This window comes from Triticum dicoccoides, chromosome 2B (genome assembly GCF_002162155.2).
Source record: "Triticum dicoccoides isolate Atlit2015 ecotype Zavitan chromosome 2B, WEW_v2.0, whole genome shotgun sequence".
In the NCBI taxonomy this organism is placed as follows: Eukaryota; Viridiplantae; Streptophyta; class Magnoliopsida; order Poales; family Poaceae; genus Triticum; species Triticum dicoccoides.
The window spans coordinates 676,904,823-676,915,397 of NC_041383.1; the positions used below are offsets into that span (position 1 = coordinate 676,904,823).

Genomic DNA, 10,575 nt, shown 5'->3' on the forward strand with positions numbered 1-10,575 from the left:
CGGCGGCGGTTGAGTAGGGGAGGGGTGTGCGGGGGGTTGGCGGCGGCGGTTGAGTAGGGGAATCGAGGGTGCGGGGGGTCGGCGGCGAGGGGGACCGGATCTGGCTAGGTGGGATAGCGATCGAGATGGAGGGGGATCGAGATCGAGTGTCCATGAAATTTAAAAATATTCATGATAGTTCAAAAAGTGCCCATGAAATACAATCGAGAAATGAAGGCTACGATTTAAATACAATCGATCTTAGCTAGCTATCCGTTCACATTCTTCTTGCCCTTCTTTTTCGCAAATGGAGTTCTTCTGTGGAACGGACGTCCTTTAGGTAGGGTGGTCCTGCTTCTTCTTGTGGTGTATGCTGCTACTTCATCATCGTCGTCATGTTCGATCCTCGGGTCGCCGTACTTGTCGAAGTCTTGCTCATTGGCTACTCCATCCATTCCGATGATCTTCCTTTTGCCTCTCCTCACGACAACACGACTGGGCTTTGGCGGGTCAGTAATGAAGAAGCATTGGTCCACTTGGGAAGCCAGTACCCATGGCTCATTTTTCGCGGTGACGTTTGCGCCCGCGGTCTTGGATTTGGCTTCGGGTATAACCATGGTGGTGAAATATCGGTCTTCTTTTAGGACGCTCTTGGCCCATCTGACACGGAACATCCGCACCTTCTCTCCAGCGTAGCTCAGCTCCCAAATCTCCTCGATCCTTCCGTAGTATCTGTCCTTGTCCTTACCGGTGTAGGATTCCATCGTTACCCCGGAGTTCTGATAACCATCGCTCTTCATGTCCTTGTCCTCGGTGTAGAATGTGTAGCCGTTGATATCGTACGCCTCATAGGTCATCAGGTTGTGCTCGGCGCCCTGTAACAAGGCGAATATGAGTTGTTCTTCCGCGGAAGAATCCTCATGTAAAGGGTACGACAGAAGCTTCTGCTTGAACCAACGCGTGAAACATGAGTTGTGCTCTTTGAGTATATCTCCGTCCCCTCTGTTGGCCTCGGTCATTGTACGTCTTCTCAATAAAGATTTTGTGCTCTACCACCCAAGGATCGACCACGTCTATGTGTTGTAGCGCGACTAGGTTTGCTCTTTCAAAGTCGGCGAGTCGACCCTCGAAGTCGACATGCATTTCGCGGCGACCCTCACGGTGACCCCATCCAGCGAGCCTGCCGAGGTGCCTGTTGACGGGCAGACCAACGGGGTTCTCGATGCCTAGATAATTCGTGCAGTAGGAGATGCACTCTTCGGTCAGAAAGCCCCTGGCTATACTTCCCTCTGGACGTGACATGTTCCGAACGTATCCTTTGATGACACCATTCATCCTTTCGAACGGCATCATGCTGTGCAGGAACGTCGGCCCGAGTTGGATGATATCCTCCACGATATGGACCAGCAGATGCACCATAACATCGAAGAATGCGGGCGGGAAGTACATCTCAAGCTCGCATAGTATCACCACGATCTCTTCCTGTAGCCTTCTGAGTTGCCTCACGCCAATCGACTTCCGAGAGATGACGTCGAAAAAGTTGCATAGGCCAAATAGCGTTTCACGGACGTGCGCGTCCATGATCCCACGGATTGCAACTGGGAGTATCTGCGTCATCAGCACGTGACAGTCGTGAGACTTCATCCCGCTGAACTTCTGCTTCGCTGGGTCTAGGTATCTGCTTATCTTCCCCGCGTAACCGTAAGGAAGTTTTACTCCTAGGAGGCAGGTGAAAAACTGCTCGATCTCCTCCTGACTTAGAGTGAAGCACGCGGGAGGGTAGTCATTTCCGGTCTTCTTGGCCTTTTTGCCTTTGCGACGACTTTCTGTGTCCTGCTTCGCCTCATCATCATCATCATCATCATTAGCGTGAAGCTCCTGCCTGATGCCCATTGATTTCAAGTCTGCCCTTGCTTTCGGCCCATCTTTGGTCCTCTCTGGCATGTTGAGCAGGGTACCAAGTAGACTCTCGCACACGTTCTTCGTGATATGCATGACATCAAGGCTGTGAGGCACACGGTAGATCTTCCAGTACGGCAAGTCCCAGAAAACAGACCTCGTTTTCCATACCTTCAGCAGCGGCTCTGGCGCCTTTCGCTTCTTTCCCGGCTCTGGCGCCTTTTGCTTCTTTCCCGGAAGTGGGCAGTCTTTCCAATTTTTCAACAGCTTGTCTATTTCCTCGCCGCTCCTCGTACACGGGCATTTTCGGGGTTCAGTTTCACCATTGAACAGATCCTTGCGTTTCCTCCACGGGTCATCGTCGCGAAGCCACCTTCGATGTCCCATGAACACGGTTTTCGAAGACCCGGGATCTCTATCTAGCTGGCGATACGTTGTGTCATCCATGCACCTTACGCATCCAGAAAATCCGTGGACTACCTGCCCCGCGAGATATCCGTAACCGAGATAGTCGTGCACCGTCGTGAGCAGTGCGGCTCTCATAGGGAAATATTCTTTCTCTGCGGCGTCCCACGTATTGGCTGGCGTTTTCCACAACGTGTCAAGCTCCTCTTTCAGCAGCCCCAGATACAGATTGATGTCGTTCCCTGGTTGTTTCGGCCCTTCAATTAGCATACTCATGTGAATGTACTTCCTCTTCATGCACAACCAGGGGGGAAGGTTGTACATCCACACAAACACAGGCCAGGTGCTATGTGTGCTTCTCTGGCTGCCAAACGGATTGACTCCATCGGTGCTCGCGCCCAGCACAATGTTCCTTGGATCGTTCCCAAATTCTGGGTATTCAAAGTTCAACGCTTGCCACTGGCTCGCATCCTTAGGGTGACTCAGCATCTTGTCTTTTTTATCTATTTCCGGATCATTTGCGTCATCTTCTCGCTTCTTCTCCTCCCTATCCACGTGCCAACGCAGGAGCTTTGCTACCTTAGGGTCCGCGAAATACCGCTGCAGACGAGGAGTGATCGGAAAGTACCACACCACTTTTCGAGGAGCTTTCTTCCTCTTCTTGTATCGAGTGACGCCGCACACCGGACATATGGTAGACTCCGCGTGCTCGTCCTGATAAATGATGCAATTGTTCATGCACACATGGTATTTCACGTGCGGTAAATCGAGAGGACACACGATTTTCTTCGCCTCCTCCAAACTGGTCGGGCACTTGTTCCCCTTGGGAAGACGTTCGTGCCAGAATGACATGTTCTCGTCGAAGCATGTGTCGGTCATTTTGTGTTTTACCTTCATCTCCAGAGCCATGAGCGTTACTTTCAGGCGGGTATCCTCGGGCCTGCATCCTTCATACAATGGAGTAACCGCGTCTAACTCAAGTTGATCCATCTTGGCTTTCTCTCGAGCGGCAGCTCTTGCGTTATCCGTCTGCTTGAGAAGCAGCTCTTGAATATGAGGGTCCTGCACCCAGCCCATCGATGGTCCAGCATCGTCTGCTCCGCCGGCATCATCATCTTCATGATCATGCCCGTCGTCTGCTCCGGCATCTTCCTCATCATCATGTCCTGCATCTTCTACATGATGACTGTGTACAGCATCACCGTCGTGATCATCTCCTGGGGATTCTTCGTCTTCTCGCCCGCCCGAGCCGCGGTGGTTGTCTTGCTGCCCTTCCTCATTTCTTGCCCGGCCCCCATGGACGACTTCGTAGTCATCTTCATCACCTTGCCACCGATAGCCATCCATGAAACCACGCAAGAGCAGGTGGTCCCGCACCTGCCCGAAATCCGGGTCCGCAATAAGGCTCTTCAGCTTGCATCTTCGACACGGACATCTTATCTCCGTCTCGTTCTTTTGAAGCATCTCGGCCTTTGCGGACCTCAAAAACCTATTCACGATGCCTTCGGTCATCGTGCGGACCATGGTCGCCTGCGGGGTAGAGCAAAACGATATTTTAGAACCAAGAAAATTTTTGGCATGACTTTCCCTAAAAATAGGACCAAAAAGAATGCTTAATGCCAAAATTCTCGCCGAAACGGAAATGAATCAACATTCCGGCAAAATATTGGCAACTATCGCATTTCAAATACCGGTACACCTCCAAACACAAACACATATGCAACACCACAAACATATGCAACACCACAAACATACATAGATCTAGCTAGGCCATAAAAAGTGCATGTGCACATTGTTGTAGGAAGAACAACATAAATATAGCTTCCCCCTTACTTACCTATCAAAACAAGGTAATTTAACCACTTAATTTGAATGAATCTATGGTGGAAATGAGGTGAAAAAGAGGAGGCACCCGAGACAAGGAGGAGGCGGTGGAGAGAATGAAGTGGGAGGAAAGTGAGTGTGGGTAGGAGAGGCTGTCCAAAATATCTTGTTGCTGCCCACTTACTAATGGCGCACCAACCACAAATGCGCCATTAGTAATCCAGGTTACTAATGGCGCACCTTCTGGTGGTGCGCCATTAGTAGTTTTGCAAAAAAAACATACTAATGGCGCACTGCTCCAGAGTGCGCCATTACTAGTTTAAACTAGTAATGGCGCACGGTGGAGAAGTGCGCCATTAGTAGTTTTGCAAAAAGAAGGAATAAAAAATATAATAAAAAACAACATTAGTGGCGCACTTTCCGACAGGTGCGCCATTACTAGTTACAACTAGTAATGGCGCACTTCGTCTGGATGCGCCATTAGTATGTTTGGACAGGCGCACTAGTTCAAAAAAATTGATACTAATGGCGCACCTTGGGCCAGGTGCGCCATTAGTAGTTTCAACACTAATGGCGTAGCAGAAGGTGGTGCGCCATTAGTATATACTAATGGCGCACGACCTGTCTGGTGCGCCATTAGTGTCAATCCCATCTATAGCCCTTTTTCTAGTAGCGCAATGTGTTTTTTATTTTTTTTTGTCTAGATTAAGGTCATCTATTGAGTCGAATTTACCCCTTATTTGTGTTGTTTGTCCTACATATTTTTGTATGTTGCCACAGTTAAATCAATGAAATTGTTGCTAGCAGATTGAATGACCCGGGCAAGATAAAATTGATAGAACATTATCATCCAAAATCTGAAAGATCTGGTAAGAAGAATACACTTTCTTAGGCATTTTATTATGTTCTACTCCTTCCGTTTGTTTTTATAAGACGTTTCAGACAGCTTGCTTTCTACTATTTTGAACAGTGTCTGAATGTCTAAAACGTCTTATAAAAATGAACAGAGGCAGTACTTGAAACTGTAATTCTAGTTTTGTTATTGTAGGTTATTGAGCCCTGGTGTCTGATAATGTGTTTTGGAATTTGAGAATGCAGGACATACTTTTCAAGAAATTTTGTCGTTTATTTTAACATTATATTGAGCAGTGTGACTGTTGAATCTTTTTAACCTTTTATAAATCGACTTCTATTATGTTTGGTAATCCGTGTTACAAGCTATGAAACACACCTTTATTTAACGCATCGGTTGCTAGATTCTTTTGCAATGGTTAAGTGGTGCATCAGGGTAAGATTAGCTCCGGCTCCGCCCCTGCAAGACACATTCAGGGATTTAGGCATGGGGTTCGTTTGCACTGAGCTTTACAATCTCAGGGTCTAAAATAGACTTCACTCCTTCTACTCAGGCTCAAATAGAGACGCTCTCAGTCTAATAAAAAATACTCCAAAATTTATGAATATGAGAGTCGCAGGGAAGATCGATCGATCAACGAATTTTGTGACTACGGGCGGCCTCCTTGGGACTAGGCATACGTGTTGGTTGGGACACAAATCGAGAAACACATTAACACGGGAGGTACTAGCGCGCTGGAATGCTGGATGGATTTATTAATTAGAGTATTAATTAGCGAGACGAGTGACACAAGATATATACCGGCCGGCTGGCGAGGAAGGAAGATACTATGAGACGATCAAGACCGGCTTGTAGTATAGGAGTACTGTTGTTCAACGGACTTGTGGTCGGCAAGAATGTCCACACGCGCGGCGCTCGAGAACTTGACGCTGGCGGACGCCGATGCCCTCGACTGCGGTGTCTGCTGCCTCCCGCTCAAGCCGCCCATCTTCCAGGTACGTATACGTACTCGCACGCACGCACGCGCCGACCCCCGTCCGTCTCTCCTTCCGCCCGAGCGCTAATCGTACGTAGTAACAAGATAAACCTGCCATGTCTCCGGCCCTGCAGTGCGGGGTGGGGCACGCGCTGTGCGAGCAGTGCCGCGGCAAGCTGGCCTCGGCGCGAACCTGTCACGTGTGTCGCGCTCCGATGGCCGACGGCTACCGCCGGAACCACGACTTGGAGCGGCTGGTGGAGTCCATCCGCGCGCCCTGCCCCAACGCCGCCTACGGATGCGCCGCCAGACCGGTCTACTACGACGGGCCCCGCCACCTCGAGGACTGCCTCCACGCGCCGTGCCACTGCCCCGAGGAAGCCTGCGGCTTCGTCGGCTCCACGGAGATGGTGCTGGCCCACTTCGCCGGAGAGCACGAGTGGCCGTGCACCAGCGGCGTCCGCGCCGGGGAGTCCTTCTCCGTGGACCTCGAGGACGGCTTCAACGTCGTCACCGTCGGGGACGGCGCCAGGGAGCTGCTGTTCCTGGTGATGGCGTCGCCCGTGTACCTCGGACGCGCCATCTCCGCTGTATGCGTGTGCCCCCGAACTGACGGCGGCGATGAGATCTTCTACGGGATCGAGCTCGAGTTCGAAAGATTAGGCGGCTGGTATGGTGAGCGCCTGAAATCTTTTTTCAACGTGGAATGCACGAATCTCTCCAGTGGCCTACCCGATCCCGACGACCGCTTCCAGTTCCTCCTGCCCAATTCTGTCAAGCCATATGAGGCGGTAACTATCAAGATCGAAGCCTGCATTTACACCGAGATACAGTAATAATTCGTTGATGTCTGCTAGCTAGTGTTAGTGTGTTACGAATCGCACTAGTCATCGGGCTGCATTGCATGCCAACGTTGTGTTTCATTCATGGTGAACCATTCGAAGTAGGGCAATTTGAGGAAATGCCACACTTTTCCTGGTACTTTGCTCCTATAGCACACCTTTCATTTTATTAGATTAAATACCACACTTTATATTGATAACTAGATAAAACACCACAGAATGGATTTTTTCCTTCGTTTCCACGTCCAGACCCACCCTTCATATTTAATAAGACGGATTTGCCCTCCGAGTCGTTTCCATCGAACCTTTCCTGGTCTTATGAAACGATGAATCCACATGAGATAAATAGATAAAGCAGTGCGCCGCTGCCTCGTCATGCCTCCTCCGGTCCTCCTGAACGCTGCCGCCTCGCCATGCGTCCTCCCCGGTGAGCCGCCGCCTCGCCGTGCCTCCTCCCCGGCGAGCCGCCCGTTCCTATGCAGGAAGCAGCGCCGTCCGCCGCGCTCCAGCCCCTCCGCCTTGCGAGAGAAGAGAGGCGCCGGCTCTTGAAGTGCCCCTGCAGCACGCGCCCCGTCCAGGTGTAGCTGTACAAGCCTGCTAACTGTTGGTGGCTGTACTGGCTGTCTGTTGGTCGTTGTACATGCATGTTGGCTGGAGCTGCTCGTTGCTCAAATTATTAGCTTTTTAGCATATGGCTCAACTAAAAAACTAGTGGCACAGACTAACAACTTTGTACGTGCTGATGGTTTAGATGTAGGAACTGTTACAAGAGGATATGGAAGCTTCTTCATATGGATGTAATCAAACTTCAGATTGAATGGATGTAACACGTTTTGATGTTTAGTTTAGTGGATATGGGAGAGGAGTGGCAAGCTGTTGGGCGGTGGCAGAACGTACGTGCATGGGAGGAGAAGAAGCAGTATGAATCACAGCGAGGCGGCAGCGCGCCGGGAAGGAGGAACGGCGATGTAGTGTTCTGGGATAGGAGGCACGTTGAGGCGGCGGCGCGGTGCTTCGTTCTAGTCAGCTGCGTTCATCGTTTCTCCTTTTTTTGATCTGTTGATCGTGGAAACGGCCTGAGGGTAAATCTGTCCTGCACAAATTTGTTGTGGGTCTGGGTGTGGAAAAGAAGGGGGAAATTCAATTTGTGGTATTTTGTCAAACTATCAATCAAAGATGTGCTATTTACTCCAATAAAAAGAAAGGTGTGGTATAGGAGCAAAGTGCCAGGAAAGCCGTGGCATTTTCTCAAATTGCTCTTCGAAGTATTTGATTGATATTCCCGTCACTCGAATCCTACCAATCAAAAGGCTCTGAAGTTGTATGCAAGAAAAAGGCTATTTAGTATGTTGTCTTTTCACCAGCTCAATCTTTTATACTTCATCTGTTCCAAAATATAGGCCGTTTTAGCTTGCTAAAACGACTTATATTATGAATGAAACGGAGTGAGTATGAACTAAAGCAAGTGCAAAGCCATCCGATGAACCGGATGGTACATAATGCTCTTCGGTGAACTGGATGTGTACGTTGCTCTATCAAAGGAGACAGGTTCCCAACCACGGCACATTCAACTTAATTCATCATACACTGACGCCACGGGTTGAAAAAAAGGCATCATACTCGTACACACGTCAAACTGCCCGAATATAGAGAAACATATCCATTAGCACACTGTAAATTTATTTGCATAGGCATGGAACAAATCACGACACAACCACCAGTACCAGTAAATATCAAAGATTTTTGCAAGGTTTCACTGCAACGATCCCGTTCATGATACAAGGGGACAACTGGCATCCTGAATATGCAGATTCTTCTCAACAACAGACACGGAAACAAATGGACTAAAGACGCAGATTTATGTTCATAAACACTATAAATAACTGAGCAAGCACACGGATGTAGGAGAGTTGGAACCAAGTTCGCCGCCAAATGCTGGTAATGCCGCCAAGGCAAATGCACCTTGGGACGAGTGTGTATGCACATACAGGGAAGCTTCGGAAACTGCGCTTGCACCGAGGCTGGAGATATGGGAGAGCCTGCGTCAGTCGTCCGCTGTATGTTGCTTGCATCCCCTAGGACCAAAATGCTGCGACGTCTTGAGGACGACCTTCCGGCACAATGCACAGAAGTGCCGTTGGCATGCCCAGCAGTATAGATGGTTGTTGTTTCCGATCTGCAGAGAGTTACCAAAGCAAATACAGAATCATGAGGAAGGGCAAAGTATTCGTGCAATGCAGAAAGAAAAATGAAATTACAAAGCTGAAGTCGTTAAGATCTATGAATTCACACCCATAAAAGAATATCTGTGAATTCACTAGGAGTATGTGGGGAGTGGTTATAGCCTGACATCTGTTGGCTGAAGCAAGAAAAGGTACACTGACCTAAACATCACGCTGATTTAATTGCTAGTTAATTATGACTCGGAAGTTATTTACAACTGAAGCGGAACAAACAGTTAAACTAAGTAATCATGACTAGAGGTGAAAGCACCACCACTGGAGTAAAAATCCTGAATGGCAACTTTTTTCTTAAGAAACAAATTAACCACAAGCAGTTGTACGTGAAATAGCACATTTTGGTTTCTTGACGCAAAATGCAGGCAATTGCATCATTCTCATGATTACTAGAGATGCTGCTCCTGAGATACCTTCACAAATAAAGGATTTTGACAGTACCTTTGGAATTGGGTTGCGGCAAGTAGGACATGGGTAACCATATTCTCCTTCGAAGATTTCAGCCTGCGCTTGCGCAACTACTTGGCGTTGTTGCCTTTGATTCATTTGCATTTCCCATCTATCAATTTCCTCCTGATCAAATACCACACAATCACCCCTGGAGGCAACAACATGATTATTTGTCAAGTCACAGCTATGCCAATGAACAAAATTAGATATTACTGAAAGGGAACTTACTTGAAATGATCGTATCCATTGATTGCAGCATTACACTGGTAGCAGAAGAACCGCCCGCAGTTCCAACAGGTCATCTTATTGCATCCTTCTATCTTAGATATAGCCATCTTGCATCGTGGACACTGTTTTGCATCCTTCAAAATTTCCTTGATGCTGCGTACTTCATCCATAACCTTCTGGATATCTCCCTTCACTTGGCCAGACTTTTGACGTCTCTGTGTGAAATAAAAGTTAGCAAGTTAGCATCCCTGACAAAATGGCCCCAGATATATAAACATATATGACTTTCTCTGGGAAGAATGGTGTCATTGTTACTGAAGTTGGTCAAAATGTAAATTCTCTTCAACTTAATCATCCAGTTGATGGATAGAAGAAAAACACATGTACATCAATACTTGCAGACACCTAGCCATGAAGTGCAGTAACTGTTTTAAAAAATGGTCAAAAGGCATTCAGATCACGATAAAATATGTTGGTAACTAAATCATACTTATCTATCAAACCTAAAACTACAATTAGAACCAGTCACCAGGTAACCTCTTAGATTCAGGACTCATATTTAGAACCATATCGTAAAGCAATCACTTTAGAAACTTTCCATGTGAGTCACTAGTAGTAGATACGACATCCCCAGATCCTCTTAACTGCACCCGAGGCCTATCTGCTTCTGATAGCCACCATACATGCCTCACCATGTCGCCAATCTCCATCCTACCAGATCTCACAATTGGCCAGTATGTAGTAAATCGGTAATTTCTTGGCATGAATTTGTATCTCGTCATTTGTTGGAATGGTTATGCTAATCTATGTCAGTATCTATTGAGAACCTTGCTGCTAGTGTTAGTAAACATTTTCTATTAGTTCACGCTCAGGGACCGCAGG

The 10,575-nt window shown here is 48.0% G+C and overlaps 2 protein-coding genes across 2 annotated transcripts in view; one reads left to right on the plus strand and one right to left on the minus strand.

The window, feature by feature from the left end:
• Positions 1-5,856: 5,856 nt before the first annotated feature.
• Positions 5,857-6,772, plus strand: LOC119361133 (putative E3 ubiquitin-protein ligase SINA-like 6). Its single transcript, XM_037626492.1, has 2 exons — positions 5,857-5,955; positions 6,071-6,772. Exons 1-2 carry the CDS (start codon positions 5,857-5,859, stop codon positions 6,770-6,772), a joined length of 801 nt encoding a protein of 266 aa, XP_037482389.1.
• A 1,663-nt stretch (positions 6,773-8,435) lies between these two features.
• LOC119365553 (E3 ubiquitin-protein ligase RNF14-like) overlaps positions 8,436-10,575 on the minus strand; it is a 5,642-nt gene continuing 3,502 nt past the window's right edge. Inside the window, exons 5-7 of the mRNA XM_037631194.1 lie at positions 9,694-9,908; positions 9,457-9,613; positions 8,436-8,954 (exon numbers count right to left, since the gene is read on the minus strand). Coding sequence (XP_037487091.1) covers positions 8,823-8,954; positions 9,457-9,613; positions 9,694-9,908 — 504 coding nt within the window. The 3' untranslated portion in view covers positions 8,436-8,822. The remainder of the gene's footprint in view (positions 8,955-9,456; positions 9,614-9,693; positions 9,909-10,575) is intronic.

Excerpts from the sequence above, each read along its gene's own strand:
- LOC119361133 (XM_037626492.1), top strand. The coding sequence starts at position 5,857 with ATGTCCACACGCGCGGCGCTCGAGAACTTGACGCTGGCGGACGCCGAT. Across the intron at positions 5,956-6,070 it reads TCAAGCCGCCCATCTTCCAG|TGCGGGGTGGGGCACGCGCT; the intron begins GTACGTATACGT and ends CCGGCCCTGCAG.